At 45.1% G+C, this 21,829-nt stretch overlaps 2 protein-coding genes across 2 annotated transcripts; one reads left to right on the top strand and one right to left on the bottom strand.

The window, feature by feature from the left end:
* Window positions 1-1,553: 1,553 nt before the first annotated feature.
* Window positions 1,554-4,644, bottom strand: LOC136749270 (colipase). The gene is made up of 3 exons (XM_066703400.1): window positions 4,445-4,644; window positions 4,005-4,127; window positions 1,554-1,743 (listed from the first exon to the last, which is right to left on the bottom strand). The coding sequence occupies exons 1-3, from the start codon at window positions 4,580-4,582 to the stop codon at window positions 1,618-1,620; spliced, it is 387 nt and encodes a 128-aa protein (XP_066559497.1). The 5' UTR covers window positions 4,583-4,644; the 3' UTR covers window positions 1,554-1,617.
* A 4,767-nt stretch (window positions 4,645-9,411) lies between these two features.
* On the top strand, window positions 9,412-21,796 carry lhfpl5a (LHFPL tetraspan subfamily member 5a). Its single transcript, XM_066703399.1, has 3 exons — window positions 9,412-10,248; window positions 16,825-17,061; window positions 20,158-21,796. Exons 1-3 carry the CDS (start codon window positions 9,837-9,839, stop codon window positions 20,172-20,174), a joined length of 666 nt encoding a protein of 221 aa, XP_066559496.1. The 5' UTR covers window positions 9,412-9,836; the 3' UTR covers window positions 20,175-21,796.
* The last annotated feature ends 33 nt before the right edge of the window (window positions 21,797-21,829 follow it).

The following is a 21,829-nucleotide window of genomic DNA, read 5'->3' as shown; positions in this document are numbered from 1 at the left end:
ATATGGGCTAAAGACTGCACGTCCCATATTATTTCCCCAACCGCACCCACCCCCTAACATCCCCGTTCCAGAAGACACGCCTGTATCCATGACGACATGCCCCTCGTTCCAGAAGTCACGCCGCCCCCCCCGGGAAGACTGATGCACACTAATGACTGATGCACACTAATGACTGATGCACACTAATGACTGATGCACACTAATGACTGATGCACACTAATGTCTGATACACACTAATGACTGATACACACTAATGTCTGATACACACTAATGACTGTTACACACGATTGACTGATACATGCAGCACGGACACTAAACTACCTCTATCAATCAATTTTTTTCAGGATTTAAATCCAATTGATTAATTCATTTTAAATCGCACGTTGCTGGTTCATAGCTTGTTAGAGACCCAGAGATTTAATTTGCCTCCATCTCTTTAATGTTTCTAAGTATCTATAACTCTCATGTCTTTCTCTATATCCCAGTCATGTATATCATCCATCCATCCATGCATCCATTAATAAGACAATCATTTCCTTATACAATTGTATACTTAACTTAAAACTCCTACCATTTAAAATAATGAAAAGCCTCTGATTTAAGACATGATTACTTCAATTTAGGGTTCAATTAAGTAATTGAGAGCTCGGCTGGAACAAAAACCAGCAGGACAGGGGCTCCTCCAGGACCAGGCTTGAGAAACACTGCTCTACATCTCTTACATGTCTTCCTTTTGTGTTGTTTCAAAATACACCACAAGACACGCCTCTGTGTAAATAGGCCACCACAGCACACAGCACACAGCACAGCACAGCACACAGCACAGCACACAGCACAGCACACAGCACAGCACACAGCACAGCACACAGCACACAGCACAGCACAGCACACAGCACACAGCACACAGCACAGCACACAGCACACAGCACACAGCACAGCACACAGCACAGCACACAGCACACAGCACAGCACACAGCACACAGCACACAGCACACAGCACAGCACACAGCACAGCACACAGCACACAGCACACAGCACACAGCACACAGCACACAGCACAGCGCACAGCGCACAGCGCACAGCACACAGCACACAGCACAGCACACAGCACACAGCACAGCACACAGCACAGCACACAGCACACAGCACACAGCACAGCACACAGCACACAGCACACAGCACACAGCACAGCACACAGCACAGCACACAGCACACAGCACACAGCACACAGCACAGCACACAGCACAGCACACAGCACACAGCACACAGCACACAGCACACAGCACACAGCACAGCACACAGCACAGCACACAGCACAGCACCGTGTTTACCGAGGTGCAGTGGAATTGAGCTCAGCCATTGTTTTCAACCGGGATTTCTGGTGATTCGGATCGATTATACATAAATAAGTATCGATAATATTCGTAGGGAAACATGGGTAACGTATCATGGTGATCATAACAATACAGATCATTCAAGAGAACAGACTTTGCACGTTTTCAGATGCATCTAAAAATAAAACACTTATGGATTTATTTCAGAAAAGAAAGGGAAACGTTTGAATACATTTTTTATTTGTTTTTGCGCTTCCGTTCCCGTCTCTGTCGGCACTGGGCGCTATTTTGCACTGGGGTCCACGCAGATCCCGAAGTTGGTGTTGGTGATGGAGCCGCCGATGGAAATGTCCACGTCGCACTTCAGGCCGCTCTCACAGGTGCAGCGGTAGTAGGTTCCGTACAAGGTCTGGAGGAGAGACATCAGTCAGCGAGAGCCCGCATTGCGCTGCATCCAGCCGGCGACATGCTTTTCATTGGGCATGTGTTATTTTGTGGAGACAACTGAAACGATGATGCTGGTTGTATCATCGTGATATTGGAGGCTTGTGTGTGGAAACCAAAGCATTGCAAACAAATAACAAGTGGCAGTCACACATTTAGCCACACGAGTGCGCTATCGACGCAGCCAGGTGTAGTGCTGTAGCTCTATCTGTTAGTGTTTCCAAACACAATTGGACACTTCCCATTTTCTGCAGGAAATGGAGTAACTGTTAGACGGTTGTGGTCCATACATGTTTTTTGATAATTACCACCTAGCTACCTTTTAATTGCCCTGCATAGCTGGCAGACGTAGTTACCGCAGGGGAGTTGCGCTCATATCTGAGCTACAGAGCTGTGCGTTTCTGCAGGTGAGCTGTCAGGACAGAGCTGCTGACCAGGTGTTGACTTCCTCTCTCTCTCTCACCCTCCCTCCTTCCCCGCAGGGTGAGAAATAATGAACAGTCGTCTTTACAAGGAGGCTTTTGGAACTCCTTCAACAAAATGACAACTGGGATATCATCTCCACCCTGTATGTGAGCTGCTCTCTTGTGTATCTTATGTGTCATCACATTTGGTAATGCAGCATACAGTGAGGGAAAAAAGTATTTGATCCCCTGCTGATTTTGTACGTTTGCCCACTGACAGTGAAATGATCAGTCTATAATTTTAATGGTAGGTGTATTTTAACAGTGAAAGACAGAATAACAGCAAAAAAATCCAGAAAAACACATTTCAAAATAGTTTGCATGTTAATGAGGGAAATAAGTATTTGATCCCCTATCAATCAGCAAGATTTCTGGCTCCCAGGTGTCTTTTATACAGGTAACGAGCTGAGATTAGGAGCACTCTCTTAAAGGGACTCTCCTAATCTCAGCTCGTTACCTGTATAAAAGACATCTGTCCACAGAAGCAATCAATCAATCAGATTCCAAACTCTCCACCATGGCCAAGACCAAAGACCTGTCCAAGGATGTCAGGGACAAGATTGTAGACCTACACAAGGCTGGAATGGGCTACAAGACCATCGCCAAACATCTTGGTAAGAAGGAGACAACAGTTGGTGCGATTATTCGCAAATGGAAGAAACACAAAATAACTGTCAGTCTCCCTCGGTCTGGGGCTCCATGCAAGATCTCACCTTGTGGAGTTTCAATGATCATGAGAACGGTGAGGAATCAGCCCAGAACTACACGGGAGGATCTTGATAATGATCTCAAGGCAGCTGGGACCATAGTCACCAAGAAAACAATTGGTAACACACTACGCCGTGAAGGACTGAAATCCTGCAGTGCACGCAAGGTCCCCCTGCTCAAGAAAGCACATGTACAGGCCCGTCTGAAGTTTGCCAATGAACATCTGAATGATTCAGAGGAGAACTGGGTGAAAGTGTTGTGCTCAGATGGGACCAAAATCGAGCTCTTTGGCATCAACTCAACTCGCCGTGTTTGGAGGAGGAGGAATGACCCCAAGAACACCATCCCCACCGTCAAACATGGAGGTGGAAACATTATGCTTTGGGGGTGTTTTTCTGCTAAGGGGACAGGACAACTGCACCGCATCAAAGGGATGTTGGACAGGGCCATGTACCATCAAATCTTGGGTGAGAACTTCCTTCCCTCAGCCAGGGCATTGAAAATGGGTCGTGGATGGGTATTCCAGCATGACAATGACCCAAAACACACAGCCAAGGCAACAAAGGAGTGGCTCAAGAAGAAGCACATTAAGGTCCTGGAGTGGCCTAGCCAGTCTCCAGACCTTAATCCCATAGAAAATCTGTGGAGGGAGCTGAAGGTTCGAGTTGCCAAACGTCAGCCTCGAAACCTTAATGACTTGGAGAGGATCTGCAAAGAGGAGTGGGACAAAATCCCTCCTGAGATGTGTGCAAACCTGGTGGCCAACTACAAGAAACGTCTGACCTCTGTGATTGCCAACAAGGGTTTTGCCACCAAGTACTAAGTCGAAGGGATCAAATACTTATTTCCCTCATTAACATGCAAATCAATTTATAACTTTTTTGAAATGCGTTTTTCTGGATTTTTTTGCTGTTATTCTGTCTCTCACTGTTAAAATACACCTAACATTAAAATTATAGACTGATCATTTCTTTGTCAGTGGGCAAACGTACAAAATCAGCAGGGGATCAAATACTTTTTTCCCTCACTGTATGTGTGTGGAGGCGAGCCCTACCTTTGGGGAGCACTCCTGGTTCTCGGCCGCCTGGGGAGCGCAGCGTGACAGACTCACTCCACTGGTGCGGTGGCAACAGGAGCTCTTGCATTGCAGGCTGTTGAAGCACAACTCCCCATTGTCCTGCCACGACACGACCGCACACACACACAGGCAGACACAGGAGGAGAGAGACAAACACACACACACGATAAACACTCCAGTGCAAAGGCAGAACTGTGAGCTCCAGTCTCCCTCGCGCTCTCCACTGCATCTCTCAAAGCATAGTGGTGTCTAATATTTTGTTAGCTTTTCTTGCTTTGTTATCCATCGGTTTGGGGCTTTTGGATTAGATTCCAGAAAGAGATGGTGAGGAGAAAAAAAGGCAAAGGATGAAAAGGAAAAAAAAAGAACAAGGAACAGTTTGAAAATAATTTAAAATTGAAGCAAGACTCTCTCACCAGGTTGACGATCAGGCCTTTCTCCAGTGGAGGGGCAGCCAGTGCCACAGCCAGGACACACACCACGATCAACAACGCGCTTTTCAGCATAATGCTCTGCTCAGTTTTCCTGCTGTGGAGGTCTGGACCTTGACGCATTCTCTTTTATAGGGCAGCTTCTGCACTCCCTCTCCACCTCTCCCTTATCTCAGGGGCTCTCCCTACAGAGGTGAAACAGAGCTGACCCATAGTACACACATCAGCAACACCTGCTACAATCTCACCATGTAGATCCATGTACTACATTGAGTGGGAGATTTACTTTGTGTGTGTGAGTGAGAGAGAATAAATCACTCTCTCACACACACACACTCACAGCACACTATTGAATATACTAATGTTTGTCTTTTACAGTTAACAACAGTTTACAATCGAGAGGAGTGTGGAGCCCAGAACTGCACACAGTATCCAGATGAGCTCTAACTAGTGCATTGTACAGTCTGAACATCACTGCCCTTGTTCTCAATTCTACACTTTTGACAATATACCCTAACATCCTGTTTGCCTTTTTTATTGCTTCCCCACACTGTTTGGATGGAGAAAGTGAGGAGTCCATGTAGACTCCTACAGTGGGGGAAAAAAGTATTTGATCCCCTGCTGATTTTGTACGTTTGCCCACTGACAAAGAAATGATCAGTCTATAATTTTAATGGTAGGTATATTTTAACAGTGAGAGACAGAATAACAACAAAAACATCCAGAAAAACACATTTCAAAAAAGTTATAAATTGATTTGCATGTTAATGAGGGAAATAAGTATTTGATCCCTTCGACTTAGTACTTGGTGGCAAAACCCTTGTTGGCAATCACAGAGGTCAGACGTTTCTTGTAGTTGGCCACCAGGTTTGCACACATCTCAGGAGGGATTTTGTCCCACTCCTCTTTGCAGATCCTCTCCAAGTCATTAAGGTTTCTAGGCTGACGTTTGGCAACTCGAACCTTCAGCTCCCTCCACAGATTTTCTATGGGATTAAGGTCTGGCGACTGGCTAGGCCACTCCAGGACCTTCATGTGCTTCTTCTTGAGCCACTCCTTTGTTGCCTTGGCTGTGTGTCTTGGGTCATTGTCATGCTGGAATACCCATCCACGACCCATTTTCAATGCCCTGGCTGAGGGAAGTAGGTTCTCACCCAAGATTTGATGGTACATGGCCCTGTCCAACATCCCTTTGATGCGGTGCAGTTGTCCTGTCCCCTTAGCAGAAAAACACCCCCAAAGCATAATGTTTCCACCTCCATGTTTGACGGTGGGGATGGTGTTCTTGGGGTCATTCCTCCTCCTCCAAACACGGCGAGTTGAGTTGATGCCAAAGAGCTCGATTTTGGTCTCATCTGAGCACAACACTTTCACCCAGTTCTCCTCTGAATCATTCAGATGTTCATTGGCAACTTCAGACGGGCCAGTACATGTGCTTTCTTGAGCAGGGGGACCTTGCGGGCGCTGCAGGATTTCAGTCCTTCACGGCGTAGTGTGTTACCAATTGTTTTCTTGGTGACTATGGTCCCAGCTGCCTTGAGATCATTAACAAGATCCTCCCGTGTAGTTCTGGGCTGATTCCTCACCGTTCTCATGATCACTGAAACGCCATGAGGTGAGATCTTGCATGGAAACCCAGACCGAGGGAGACTGACAGTTATTTTGTGTTTCTTCCATTTGCGAATAATTGCACCAACTGTTGTCACCTTCTCACCAAGCTGCTTGGCGATGGTCTTGTAGCCCATTCCAGCCTTGTGTAGGTCTACAATCTTGTCCCTGACATCCTTGGACAGCTCTTTGGTCTTGGCCATGGTGGAGAGTTTGAAATCTGATTGATTGATTGCTTCTGTGGACAGGTGTCTTTTATACAGGTAACGAGCTGAGATTAGGAGCACTCCCTTTAAGAGAGAGCTCCTAATCTCAGCTCGTTACCTGTATAAAAGACACCTGGGAGCCAGAAATCTTGCTGATTGATAGGGGATCAAATACTTATTTCCCTCATTAACATGCAAATCAATTTATAACTTTTTTGAAATGTGTTTTTCAGGATTTTTTTGTTGTTATTCTGTCTCTCACTGTCATAAAATACACCTACCATTAAAATTATAGACGGATCATTTATTTGTCAGTGGGCAAACGTACAAAATCAGCAGGGGATCAAATACTTTTTTCCCTCACTGTAGGTCTTTCTCATGCGTTACTTCATCTAGTTCTATTCCTCCCATAGTGTAATTATAGTGGACATTTTTGTTACCTGCATGTAATACCTTGCACTTGTCCACATTGAATTTCATCTGCCAGGTGTCGACCCACAACTGAATATTATCTGAGTCCCTTTGAATAGCCTGTGATGCCGAGATTGTATCTGCTGAGACACCTATTTTAGTATCAGTCCAGAGTCCAGATCATTAATATAGATTAGAAAAAGCAAAGGCCCTAGTACTGATCCCTGTGGAACTCCACTAACAACCTCACTCCAGTTAGAAGTGACTCCTCTAATCGACACCCTCTGTTTCCTATACATCAACTAGTTCATAATCCATCTACTTACATTACCCTGAATGCCTACAGCTTCCAATGTGAGGATCAGTCTTTGGTGTGGAACCTTATCAAAAGCTTTTTGGAAATCTAACTATATCATATCATATGCTTTCACATGATCTACAGCTGCAGTTGCATGTTCGAAAAATTCTAATAAATTCTAATAAATTAGTAAGACATGATCTGCCTAGTCTAAACCCATGTTGACAACTGTATCTCCAAGAATATGGTTTTCAATAAGATGCTCCTCTATTTTCTGTCTAATATTTTTTTTCAACATTTTACAGGTGATGCAGGTGAGACTGATTGGTCTGTAATTTCCTGGCTCAGTTTTGTCCCCTTTCTTGTGGATTGGTTTGACATTTGCCGTCTTCCAATCAGTTGGCACATCCCCTGTTCTAAGTGTCATTTGGAATAATTGAGTTAGCGGCCTATAAATAATTTCCCTCATTTCTTTAAGTACTGTTGGAAATATACCATCTGGCCCAGGTGATTTGTGTGTTTTTACTTCTGCTAGTCCCTTTAGTACCTCCTCCTCATTTATCCTGATCTCTCTTAGGGTTTGACTGGACTGGTTGTTAACCTGTGGCATGTCATCTGTTTTTTCTTTTGTGAAAACCTCTGTGAAATACTCATTTAAAACATTTGCCACATCTTGTTCGTTTTCCAAGATACCTCCATTTTTCCCTTTATCTGTTTCACTTCCTCCTTTATTGACCTCTTGCTGTTGTAGTATTGAAAAAAACTCTTTGCATTGGTTTTAGCTCCAAGAGCTATGTTTCTTTCTATTTCCCTCTTTGCTTTCCTGATCCCTTTCTTAAGATCTCTTTGCAGTTCAACACATTCTTTGTATTTTGTTTAATCTCTGTCCCTTTTGTATGCGCTATACAACATTTTCTTTCTCTTGATATTTTTTTGCATACCTCTATTAAACCATTTTGGCCAATGTTTTTTTGTCCTCAATTTGCTAAGTTTTGGTACAAAGTAGTATATTCTTAAAATATACCCATCCATTTTCAACTGACTCTGTATCCAGTGTGCTCCAGTCTACCTCTTCTAAGTGCCACCTCATACCTTCAAGGTTTGCTTTTCTAAAATTATAGACCATGGTTTTAGACTTGGTCCTTGTTTTTTTAAAGAATGCCTCAAAGCTAATCATATTGTGATCACAGTTTGCCGTTGGTTCTCTAACTAGTGTCCCTCTGACTCTATCTTTGTCATTTGAAAAGATCAAGTCAATGCATGCACTCTCTCTGGTTGGTTCCCTGACAAACTAGTTAGAGTTAGAAAGCAGTCATTTACCATCTCAACCATTTCTATTTCTGCTTCTGTCGTCCCAACTGGGCTTTCCCAGTCTAAGTATGGGAAATTGAAATCCCCCATTATAACAGCCACATCCTTGCTACATGCAGTCCTGATTACACTGCACAATGCAACCTCTTTCTGAATATCTGAGTTGGGTGGCCTGTAACACACTCCTACCACTAATCCTCCACATCTTTTATTCAAAAGTTTGACCCACAAATATTCTGTTCTGTTACTGGGATCTGATTTGAGTTCTTCTGCCTCAATGTCATTTTTGACATATAATGCCACCCCACCCACTCTTCGATTTTGCCTGTCTCTAATAAAACTGTGTGTATCCTTCCAACTTGTATTCATCCCTATCATTTTCTGTAAGCCATTGTTTGATAGATTTTTTTAATTAATTCCCTTGACAGAGGACGATCAGCAAACTGTTTGTATGCTGAGGGGATAGACTATTTGCTAGGCAACCGTCACCAACCCATTATAATGGTCAGATAGGATTACTATTAAATATTTATTGTTTGTCACAGAACGCTGTCACCTCGGTATACCTCGGCACACCGCACACACAAATATATACAAACAGATGAATGTACACATACCAGCCCATGTATTGGAATTGATATCAACTGCAAAGCAACGTCACATTATACACACGCGTGAGGTGATATGAGACATGTTTTATTAATATGACCAAGGAGGCTATTTTGCACTAGAGAACCGTCTCACTCTGATTAAATTAGAATATATGTGGCATGAAATCCGGGCAATTATATGTGTAGTAGTAGGATTTGCAGTATGACTCACTGGAACAAAAACACTGTTAGTACAGCTGCCACGGGTAATTACCAAGCCATGAACACAGTCATGCACTGCTCACACACATGCGCTCAGACACACAGACACAGGCAGCGCGCAAAGCCGGGGAGCCGCTCGATTTGCCCTGACAGTGTCTGTGAAACTGAGCTTGCATGCACACGGTCCTCTCTCCAGTCTCTCGCCCACTCGTCCCTGACAAGGTGCGGGCAGCCAACTTCCCCCGGCCGGGCCCCAGCCCCCCAGAGCCGCGCCGACGTCACGCCGACGTCAGCGGCGCGGAGGGAGCTGTCCGCGGTGCTGAATCCCCGGGCAGAGGGGCGGGCGGGCGAGCGGATCAGACGGCGGGCACCCCCTGCGTCCCCCCACCACTCCTTAGCGTGTAGTTATACATACAGGTGTGACTAGTTATCCACGGAAAAGGGATCAGGCAGACTTAGACAGAGCTACACATTGTATTCCGTGCTTAAGGAGATTCACTTGGAGGAGACGAAGAGAGGGAGAGGGGACGGAGCAGGGAGCTGTCTTGCTCATTTAGATCTGCCTACGGCCAAGAAACGAGCGAGTTACTCACGACCACCTGAGCGCGCCTTTGAATCGTGTGTGTCGCTTTGTCTTTTAGCGTGTGTGTGTGTGTGTGTGTGTGTGTGTTGTTCTTCTTACCAAGTCACTGGAGGTCGCCCCTCCAAAACAACAGCAAAATCTTGCAAAGATGGAGAAAATGCTACCTGCCCAGGAAGCTGCTAAAATCTACCACACGAACTATGTGAGGAACGCCCGGGCGATCGGCGTGCTGTGGGCGATCTTCACCATCTGCTTTGCCATCATCACCGTGGTCTGTTTCATCCAGCCTTTCTGGATCGGGGACAGCGTGAACACCCCCCAGGCGGGATACTTCGGGCTTTTCCACTACTGTATTGGCAATGCCCTGACTTCCGAGCTCATTTGTAAGGGGAGCGCTCTGGACTTTGGTTCCATCCCGTCGGGAGCTTTTAAGACTGCCATGTTCTTCGTGGGGATTTCCATGCTGCTGGTCGTGGGCTGCATCGTCTGCTTCGGTCTGTTCTTCTTCTGTAACGCGGCGACCGTGTACAAGATCTGCGCCTGGATGCAACTCGCATCAGGTAAGTCTGTTTTCACATCTTGCAATAATTGGAAACATTTATAAATTAAATCTATATCTCAAAAGCTGCGTTAAAAGACACCAAACAATGGTTCTTCAACTTAAATCACATTGGTGCCATTGCAATTTGAGTGCAATTCGATAATTATTGACTTAAGTGTTAATAACACAATGATATGTGAAAAACAGAGTCAAATCGATTACGTTTTCCAGTGTACAAGTATTCAATTGAGTCTTGTATCTTCCTTGCGGTAACTTTCTGAAATGTGAAGCAGTGAGGGATAGGCAGACACCCGAGGGAGAACTTAATATCTCCACGCTCATTTAATGTCGTGGCATGCTCCACAGCACTCCGATGGTCGTGTGCATTAATAACCTTCTGCATCTCAGCGCCACACAGATAATTAGCTCAATCAGGCAACAGAATAACACCACTCTGTCTCTCCTAATGAGGTCCCGCAGGCTAGAGCACCGGCGCCACGATGCCCAGGAGGTTCAGAGCGCATTATCTGCATTGTTGTGGAGAACTGCAATCCTATTACAGATAATACAAGAGCGACAAGCACATTGCAGCAGAAAACTCCCTGACAAGACACCTCCAGCAATCGCAAATATAGACAACACGTAAAAACGCGTGTATGCGAAACAAGACCAAGCACTAAACAGAGCAAGCAACAACACACCTTGTCGACACTGATGTCGTGGGGAATTTTCCGAATTGCCTTTTCTCTGTGAGCGAGTCATTCAGACCAATACTAGTCTGAGTATGTGTGTAAATGCTAATCGTTTCCCTTACAACGCCCAATTGCCCGTGGCTGTTGCTAATATGATTGTTTCCCAAATGTGTTCAATGTTTTCTCTATTCGAAGAAGGCGTGCACAGTGCAAACATGTCCACGGCTACTCAACACACCGTGCACAACCCGGGCAAATCCACGCACACACCAGCGAGTACCAACACAACGTTAATATCACATCAGCAAAACGAACCGCTAACAAGTGGACTGGCAGCTCCATTTTCTGTGGGGAAATCTAATATACTATTGAATTGAGTTAGACGGGGGAACTTGACATTGGCTTTTACTGTTTAAGTGTGCGAACTGTGCTCTTGGAAAGACCTGTTTAGTGGCAGGCGCACAAAACACACTGTCACATTTGTATGGATGCAACCGATTTATGTTATGGAAACCTACATGAATGCCCAGTATCACAAACTTGTATGTACTCTTAATGGGCGTGGCGTAGACGCACAATATATACACATCACATAGATACATATGAATACTTGAGTACATACTTAAACATCGTTTACAGAAACTGCACACACGTCCCGTTACTGCATTCAACGGTGTGCCAACGCTGTGCCAGCGTCTGGAAACACCTTCAAGTGACTCCTCGTCTCCACTTCCAGGCACAGCAGACATTTCAAAGCCTCCAGCTACGTGAGCCGCTCTTTGGTGATTTGTGTGAAGACCGAGAATTAATGATACACCCCCTTCCCTGCGGGTGAAAGCGAGCCTGCAGACTGATCAGGGGCTTCGGTGTGTTAGTAAGGCAACTCTTCTGAAGCTACCGATGTGGCAGGCAAACGGAGACATGGATATACATGCAATTATGAATGCACAGTAAAACACGCAGTCTGTGCACTGACAGGCGGGGAAATATTGGATGTAAAGGTTAGTTCACATTTGATTTTCCTTTGTAACGTATTTTATCCATCAGTGTTGAGCGGTTCATCCATTGTTGGCTTGTATGCAATAACTCTGGGTGCCGGATGATTACCTGGGTTCTCACTGGATCCTAAGATGTTCCCCTTGATAATGTCTACACGTTTGCTCACTGCGCACGTCTGGTTTTAATCACCCGGTAAGTAACGAGGTCTCATTAAAAGTCACGAGGGGCTCAATTAAAACCTTGTTAGCGAAGATAACTCGCTGAGCCGAGATGCGTGCTGTCAAAGGGCGTTAAACTGTGTTCTCCATTTCTGTGCACCAATACGTTCGGCAACCAGCTTCATTAGGTCAACGACAATAATGAGTTTTTAAATCATATGCAGAGGCAAAATATAATGGCTAACATTTCATCTAGGACTTATACAATCTCACATCAGTGGTTCCCAACCCTGCTCCAGGAGAATCCCCTACCCTGCTAGTTTTTGTTCTAACAACCCTTCATTGAAGTAATAATTTGCTTACATTTGACTTTGTAAACTGATACAACACTGGTTCCTTTATAAGATAATAAGTTCCTTATACAATTGTATACTTAATTTAAACCCCTTACTGTTTAGAACAATTCAAAGGCTCTGATTTTTCGGGAAATTATTAGTTCAATGAAGGGTTCAATTAAGTAATTGAGAGCTTGGTTGGAACAAAAACCAGCAGGGTAGGGGATTCTCCTGGAGCAGGGTTGGGAACCACTGTCCTACATAAACCACACCAGAGCACATTCGGATGGCAGCTGGTCACTCCACTGACCGCAAGTCAGGTGACCTCAGACAGTCCCCTCCTTCATTAGTAGCCTAAGTCCCAGATGAAGACGGTCACACGCACCTTCTTTACTGATCGGCAGTGACTTAAGTGTCCTGTCGTAACGCAGGACTCGCAAACCAGGAATAACTCGATAATCCCTCACTGGGAAACTAAGCCTTCGTGTTCACCGGTATTGTCATGGTTCTATATATATATATATATTATCAATTGGTGGGCAGAGGGAGTTTTCTACTTCCTGTCCAAACAGCGGGTGGAGAGATCTTTTATTCTTACACAGAAGAAGAGCTTCTCTGAGATATATATTCCAAGCTTACCGAATAAGCTTCCCGATTGCCAGCAATGATAGGGCGCCGCATTGCATTGCTTATTGGTGCAGACGGGCGCCTGGCTGGAAAAGAAAACCCATTCCTTTGGTCAGGTTATCAAAGGCTGCTGAAATAAAAGAAACATCAAAAATAAAATCATGTGAAACGAACTTCATTTGGGGAAAAAAACATCTTCCTGAAGATGAATAAATGTACGTGTGTGTTTACATGTTATTTTAAATTGGTTGTGTAAAGATGATTTCAAAAGTATATTTTAAATCATAGTTGTAACCAACTTGATTATATGATTTAGCTCCCTGATGTAACCCTCTCACAAACAAGGAGAGCAGGAGGCAGGTGGGTGACCTCAGGTGGGTTTCAGCAGCCTCATCTGGACCTGCTTTTGTGAATCGGAGAAGAGAGCATCCCGTAGATTTAGCTTCTGGTTGGGAATGTGTGAAGTCTAGCTTGTGGAGTGGTGGAGCACAAGGAATCAATGTTTCTTGCATCTGAGGTCTACCTGGACCGGTGAGAGGATCTCCACAGCAGCAATAGACTTCACCAGGGAACAGTATAGTGTGTCATGTTGATGCTGTGCTTCCTGGCAATCTCATGGCATAACATGTAATCAGATAAGGAAGTCTCTTGAAGCCAAGTGACATATATACGACTGTAAACTCATCATACTTTGATGACCTGAATGAAACGTGATACATCTTGCCGGCACCTGAGTGCTCAACACCTTGGGGCGTACAGTGGAGCGACCCCTGGCAAACCAAGCGCCGTTCCTCTCAAGAGGCCGCGTGGAAGACCTTAAAAATCCTTCCCACATCAACACACATCTCCTCAAGTACACAAAGGCAGCCGTAAGGAAGCTTCCGTCTCTGAGATCTTCATGTCACAGAGGGGAAACGCACCGCTCGGTGTCTGCTAGGAATGGCACGCTAAATTATTTAACCTTCAAGCCGAGCTAGGAGATGACAGCCTTCTCACCAGGCCCTTCTGCTGTTATCTGACACCTTTTCAAGTATTCAGGGAAAGAGAACAGTTTCAGGCACCTGATTCCTCTGGGAGAGCGCCAACTCCATTTCAGCTCTGTTAGGGTAACTGGTCAAGGACTTGGGTAGCTGTAAATGGTGGATAGATCATCTACCCTGTACTTTACAAGCATTTATTTGCAAAGCCTCTACTCTACAAATGACCAAAAGCAAGGGTACCCCAGTTTTGTTGGATAAATATAAACAAAGATGACGCCCACAGCAACACCAAAAGCATCTATTGCTTGTATAATAGGATTGGAATTAAAGATTGTTTTTCATATAAAGGCTTTATTTTTACAATTCCAGTGAAAGGTAGTGTGTGTGCTTTTTAAACAGTTTTTGCATGATGACGTTGCACAGGTAGACACGGGCCACGCCTGATTGTGGTACAAACTGTTCCGTGTGAATGAGACCCAGATGGTGTGAAGGTGGATTAGAAGTCTCTCTGGGAGGTTTGCCACTATTCATTAGCACTAAACTGCGGCCAACAGTCCCGCGATGTCATCTGAATAGCGTTTGCACTAAGAAATAATACACTTCTTAGAATGTGGCTCACAAAGACGACTCAGGGGTGATTAATGCGAGGTCTTAAAATAAACCCACATGGCGACTGAACAAAGTAACCTCCTCAGGCACCGCAGGGTCAGCGCTGAGTGGGAGCCACCAGCACCCTGGGAGAAGTTAAACAGAACACAAAAACGATAGGAAGTTGTACAGTTAACCAGCGACTACTAACACACGAATAAGGTGGCAATAACAGCAAATACCCCTTGTTAACCTGTTTCGATTGCGTCCATCTTGAGCAAAAGGGATATAGATAACCCCAAGGGGATTTGCTTCCATAATCTCAAATGGTGATCCACAGAAGAATAATGCAGCCCAGCACTGATACTGGGAGAGGTCGAATAGCCATGCTTATCAAAGCTGTGTTTGTGTGCTGTTTCTCCCTGTGGGAATCCAGCCACCTGCACGGAGACACTTTCATTCAGTTGTGTGTCAAACCACGGGAGTGTGTGTGTGAGTGTGGGGGGGGGAGCGGCCCTGAGAGCAGCTGCAGGCGTCTCACGTTCCCCCCGGATGCATGCAAATAAACAACACGCCATTAATAACCATGGGGGTAACAGAGCCGAGAGCGGGCTGGAGAGCCAGGCCCCTCTGATTACAACGCCGGGCGCTTTGCTTTTAAGGCGGCTGCCTGACAACAGCAGGCATCTCGGAGTTGTGTTCATTTAGTTTCATTTGCCAGAGTGCATGCGCTCTCTCCCTCCCTCCCTCCTTCTCTCTCTCACACACACAATGTACCGCCACCGTACCTTAACTGACTCAGCAGCAGCCTTTTGTCTCTTTTAAAGACAACAGAGCAACTTTGAGTCCACAATATCACAGCAAACTTGTTATTTCGTCTCAGAGAGAATAGCACTGCGACACAACACCAAGCACAGAACGGAGCACACACAAACAATGCAGTCCCACTGTTAGCGTGACCCCGTGTATCATCAAGGTCCTGACACAGACGCTGATATTTAGGCATACAGTGTTAGTGGCTGAAACAGACAGCGTAAATGTGCTTGACGGTTCTAAAGTCGAAGTTAATTGACATAAAATAGCTAGTTTCCATTAATATTTTTTTCATAAAAGATATATAAAGTTGCTTGCAGGTCAGCTATGAAGTGAAAGCCCATTTTTGGCGACGCTCTTGTACACTGTACTGCACCGATGGTGTGGATTAAAAGCATCTTGCCATTTCACTGGACTAACTGACACGGTCTCCAGTGACTGCCCCCGTCTTCAGATAGAACCTAAGACGCTAACTAGCGGGGATACGGCACAGGCTAATTCAATTAGGAGATTCGAGCTTCCATCATATTAATTGCCCCCTCTGATCCAGCTGGGGGACAGTAGCAAGACAATTACACAATAAAAGAGCCTTACAGCCCATAGCGGACACAAAGTTAATGATAACAGACCACGGAGGGTCTGATACACTCGTAAAAGGCAAATCACCCCCCATCCTCTGGTGTTCAACACGGAGAGCTAAAGGAAAAATTGCTATTTGCAGCAAAAACGTTCGGAGATCAGAGATGTCTTGGAAACAAATTACGCCTCTCCTCAGATGTTCGTCACAGGTATCCAAATCCATTTTAAATTTGAGGGCGATTATTATTGAAATCAAACAAACGACACGCACACAGATAATAATAAGCAGGACTCTGGGTTTCTCTGGGGCACAGATGTGCAGTACAGAGCAGCAAAGCGGTGTAATTAGTCATTAGAATCCCGGAGACAAAGTTGGGCAAAAGCAACGCAGCTCCTTCTGCAGAAGTGAGATGTCTTAATTAGGAGACTCGGTTCCTGCGGACAATTGGTTTTACTACAACAACAACTGTATGAATGGGGATGGAAAGACACAAAGGAAACATTGGACAGCGCTTTTGCCTGACGGTCCTGCGAGGCTAATGAGAGATCAGAGCAGTTCGTTTCAGGACGCGGCTTTTGCTTAGGTCATGATGGGTGGAGTAAGTGTTTACATTGTCTTCCTTTCTTTAGCCTTTTTTGCTGACAAAACCAGAAAAAAAAATGCAGATAACATAGTTTGTGGTGAATAGAAACTGAAGTAATTCAGAGCTCAGGTGGAGCAGAAAAACAGACGAGTCTATCTAGGACCAGGGTTGCCCACCTCTAGGAGTGTGTTCAGTGCGTTGATCTGAGAGCCGTGTCTGTCTGTGTGTGTGGCTCCCCAGCCACCGGCATGGTGATGGGCTGCATGATCTACCCTGACGGCTGGGACTCGGCCGAGGTGAAGCGCATGTGCGGCGACAAGACGGACAAGTACAGCCTGGGGGCCTGCACGGTGCGCTGGGCCTACATCCTGGCCATCATCGGCATCCTGGACGCCCTCATCCTCTCCTTCCTGGCCTTCGTGCTGGGCAACCGGCAGGACAACCTCCTCCCCGAGGACTTCAAGGTGGAGACCAGAGGTAAGGCACACTGCCCCGGATACTGGGGTGGCGACTGCGGTAAACTGCGGTAAACTGCAGTAAGACTGTTCCACCCTATTTCAGCTGCAGACTCTGGCATTGATCGTCTTGGTAAAACAAACGTTAAATGGTATTTTAACTTCACACGTTTTTTGTTTTTCTTGTAGAACTGGGCTGCAGCTTGTAAATGTTTTAATCAAAATGCTCTGCTGAGAGTCTTTTCCACATCACTGCTCCAAATAAGGGGAACCAACTGAAATGTCCACTATCTTGTGCTCAGAGTAGGTCAAGTTTAAAGTGGTTCAGACGGCTACGTAATGGGATGACCTCATTACAGATTTATTTTACATGTTAGCAGTTAGCAGTGTTACAGTGTTTACAGTGTTAGCAGTGGGATCAGATTTACTAGTTGGTATATTGGGGTCATTACAATTGGTTATAGCCATGAATTCTGATAATAGCTGAACAGGCAGTGCTGGATATAGGTCTTCAAGCAGCATCCTGGGAAGGAAGAGGTCACATGCCAAGCTGTATGTCTTGTGTGGTGTGTGAAGGAAGCGGCGGAGGGCCAAGGTAAGGGGAGACCAAGGTGGGAAGTACATTTGGACACCGTTTGTCACTTTCCACCCTTCAGAGGTCCGATTCTGCATCCTGAATACAGAGAGGGGGCTCAAGCGAGCGGCATGCATCCGCTTCACCATCAACAAAGTAATTATAATGCAGAAAAGAACCAACCTTGAATGCAGTCCTGATTATACGGGCGTCCTGTGAGACGTGCTGATCTGCATAGGCAAAGGGTATCGCGCTGGCTTGTGTCCACGGGCATCATTAGTCCGCTGCGGCTGCGCTTGGGAGATTACCGCCGTCTCTTCTAATGAGAATGTGCACCGACTTCAAAAGGGTAGCGCCGATAAAAAATACATTTGAACAGCAAAGTGCGGGCGGGGGGGTGAGGGGGTGGGGGGGATATAAAGAAAATAATGGAAATTGAAAAGCTGAGGAACCAGTGGAGTCGAACGGATGCGGACTTCAATAAATGTAAAAGTCAAGGGAGCCGGCTTCATCTCAAATGAAATTAAAATGCAGACGCCTGGGGGGAGGGCTAGAAAGCATAAACAGGACGGCATTATTCAGACACTGCAAGTTGATCCGCACAAGGGCCTGCGCTTACAACAAACCAGACGCGCCAGTAGGGATGTATTGCACTTAGCCTACCTCACGAATCTCATGAGGGATCGGTAGGATTTTGACTATCCACACAATCACAGATCCCTCACATGCACTGCAGTTAATATAATGTGCAGACACGTACAGAGCTCCAGGTTTTGATATCCAATTATACATCACTCATGTAGTGCATCTTTAAAAGACAGATATACCTTTATTTTCCCATTGATTATTGAATATCCAGTCCAAACATTGGTTCATAGCTTTTACTCAGCAAATTCCTCTCTCTTACATTCGACATATCAATTATTATTGCTTCCATGTTAAGAACAGGAGTGTGGTAAATCTGCAGAAACTATTTCTGAATGAGATGATGATTTAAGCTACCCTTTTTGAGCATTTCAGGAGTGTTTAGGTGAGAATATATACAGTAAAAATGCATACAGTAAAATATGAAACATGAAAATATCCCGACCATTTCAAGCCCAAGACACCCTTATTAACTTTAAAACAAGTGAAACATAATTAACATGCTCGGGTAGGAATACAAAATCTATTTAATACATTTATTTTTCATGTGCATCTTCTCCAGAATCACCTGGCACCAAAACATTTAAAATATTTAAAGACAGTAAGTTTTAAGGAGGGGTAGGTAACCTACTGATGTAATGCAATTAGATTCTGCATATTATTATAGTGTTAATCTCGTCCATTGCCAGATCTGTATTAAATTAAGATTTGAATGTTTCAGAAAAATTTCACAGTAAAAAAAAAGCAAAATCTAAAATGTGACCTAGTTAAGCGTAACTTAGTGATAGAGATGAAGATACAAATGGTCTAACAGTTACATGTAGGCTGTTTTAAGAGCATTGTTCTGAGTGATGTCTCAACTTTACTTAAATTTGGTGTCCATTAATAACTAAGTGATCCAAGGATCCTATCCAGTCTGTTTCTGAATGTTCCCAAATTGTCTCTTCAGCCACATCGCTGGGGAGTTTGTTCAGATTGTGACGCCTCTCTGTGTGAAGACGTGTCTCCTGTTTTCTGTCTTGAATGCCTTGAAGCCCAATTTCCATTTGTGTCCCGGGTGCGTGTGTCCCTGCTGATCTGGAAAAGCTCCTCTGGTTTGATGTGGTCGATGCCTTTCATGATTTTGAAGACTTGGATCAAGTCCCCACGTAGTCTCCTCTGTTCCAGGGTGAAAAGGTTCAGTTCCTCAGTCTCTCAGTCGGACTTTCCCTTCAGACCTGGAATAAGTCTGGTTGCTCTCCTCTGAACTGCCTCTAGAGCAGCGATATCTTTCTTGATATTAGGGTTAGATTAGGGTCCTCATTAAACTTAGGTTTCTTTGGCACTACAATGCAGCATCAAGAGTCTGAACAGTAGCCTGGGGGAAATGTTCATTCCTGAAGGGAAAATGTCCACGTTTGAGGCCTAGCTCTCTGTGTGTGAAACTTTGACACAGGGAAACGAGATTTCAGATTTAAACCACATCAGCCTGGAGAGAGTCTGCAGCCCGAGAGTCAGGACTCCCCCTGGTGGACACCGAGTCCCGGCCACCGCCAGGTTTCAGACTGAATTTCAGAGCATTACTTCTCTTACTGCGCCAGAGACATGAAGGGGTTTGCTTGTGCTCTGAATACAGTGATCCGGAGATTACCGACAATGTGTCAGACTGAGAGATCTTAAATTAAGAGAAGATTAAACTCCATAAACCCTGAACCAAATGATCAAAATCACAAGGATATATTTCCCTCCCAAAAGGCAATCCATTCAGTCTGATAACAATCATCTCCGCCAGTTCAAGTGCCAGCCTGGGACGGGCATCTCCCACAAAAAGTCATATCTATCAATCTATCTATCTATGTGTATTTCTATATATTCTTAGTGGATCACAATACTTAACTGCTTTTTCTTTTCTTTTTCCAGAGGGGGATCACGCTTAAGTGGATCTGTGTGGGCGGTAAACACGGCGGCGTCTGTCCTTGAGACCTGACTCTCGCACTGCGCCTGCCGTCTGGGTGTGACCCTTTCACACGACACGTCACACACACACCCTGGATCCAAAATGTTTTTCTTGAGTGTTCTTTTTGGCTCTGTGAAACCCGGCAGCGAAAGGCCTAGATTTCCCCGGACGGGGGTGCCAGTAAGGCAAGGACTGAACTTTGATTTCGGGGAGGTTCAATGTTTCCAGGCAGGTTAGTGACTGAGCGCTTTGGACATTTACCATCATTGCAGCAGATTCCCGAAGCCACGGTCCGAGTCCAGAAACATTAACCAGTGGCCGCCTGCTACAGCAATACCACCAAAAGCACAGTGTTCATCTCCATGGTGCTTTAGGACGGACCAATCTAGCACCAAAACAGACCCTGTAAGCAAGCCGGGCTTCGGGAACAAGGGCAGACTGCTTTGACAAGATCCAAGGCCTTCGCTTTCCTTTCACACGAGGGGAGGAGAGACTGAAATGATCGGCACCTTGACCATTTGTGCGTCGTTGAAACAAATGATTGCAAAACTGGATTTTTGTTTTATTGTGGCTGTGCATGCAACGGTTTTCAAGTAGCAGATAGATACCTAGGCACCGATTTGATTTGCAGTGTTTGAAGTGTTTGTTCATGTGCCTGGTCGGGCGAGGAGAGGAACCCGCTCTCCACTGCCTCCAGACGCGCTCGGCTATCGCTCGAGCAAGGGGACCTTTGCTCCTATGATGCACTGCAGATTAACTGAAGTGCGGCGATTGGCGCTCAACAATCCCGGCACATGAATGTACAGAAAACACTGGATATCTGGAGTGGTTTTGTGGTGGATAGTACTGTAGTTGACACAGATCCCTTACTTTGTATTCACAGATGTGGTGTGTGTGATGTGTAACTGTTTTGGCGTGCGACTCGGGAGTATCCAGCAGCCGCCATTTCATCAATTAATAAGACAACGATCACAGATTCGTTACAGAGCAGGAGGGCAGATCAAAGCCACAGGCTGGAGGGTTTAAAAACCTAGTCAAGAGTTACGTTTTCCAGTGGAGCCAATCAATGGAAATTATTTACAAATCAGTGATGTTGAACAAAAAACAACCACTAACAGCACCAAGACAAACCTGAAGTGAAGGTATTTCACCAGTGGGTTTTAGGATTTCTGGGTAATGCATGACTTTACTCCCTTGTTGTGCAGCCTGGTTAGAGTGGCTTTCGAACGACTCAGTTTAGACATTTAAAATTCACATCAATCTTCATCAATATGTTTGCGGTTCTGTAGAAATGAGTGATATACTTATTCAGAAAATCAGACCTTTTCCCCCCAGACGAACGTCAGGATACCAGAGTACATTTGTTTTTTAAATGTTTATCCACAAGTCTCTGGTGTCTGGGGCAGCTTGGGACAATGTGACGAACAACTTCACCAACCAAGACCCGAGCCGACAGCCTGGACAGTAACTAAAGGTATAAACAAACATGACAGGCTTGTAAATAAACAATGTGACACTGGCAGATCCTCCGCTGTGTGTACAGTATCAGTATTGTAGTGCTTGTAAAACGTCACGTTCTGCTATTAAAGTCTACAATGTGAAGTCGAGACTTGAGCCTCTTGTTTGAACAGCAGC

This window comes from Amia ocellicauda, chromosome 5 (assembly GCF_036373705.1).
Source record: "Amia ocellicauda isolate fAmiCal2 chromosome 5, fAmiCal2.hap1, whole genome shotgun sequence".
Lineage (NCBI taxonomy): Eukaryota > Metazoa > Chordata > Actinopteri > Amiiformes > Amiidae > Amia > Amia ocellicauda.
This window is presented reverse-complemented; position numbering and strand designations above follow the sequence as displayed.

Bases quoted from the DNA above. Each gene is read 5' to 3' on its own strand.
- LOC136749270 (XM_066703400.1), bottom strand. From the start codon at position 4,582: ATGCGTCAAGGTCCAGACCTCCACAGCAGGAAAACTGAGCAGAGCATT. The intron at 4,128-4,444 runs GTGAGAGAGTCT...GTGTCGTGGCAG, and splicing joins AAGGCCTGATCGTCAACCTG to GACAATGGGGAGTTGTGCTT. The intron at 1,744-4,004 runs GTAGGGCTCGCC...TCTCTCCTCCAG, and splicing joins ACCAGGAGTGCTCCCCAAAG to ACCTTGTACGGAACCTACTA.
- lhfpl5a (XM_066703399.1), top strand. From the start codon at position 9,837: ATGGAGAAAATGCTACCTGCCCAGGAAGCTGCTAAAATCTACCACACG. The intron at 10,249-16,824 runs GTAAGTCTGTTT...GTGGCTCCCCAG, and splicing joins CTGGATGCAACTCGCATCAG to CCACCGGCATGGTGATGGGC.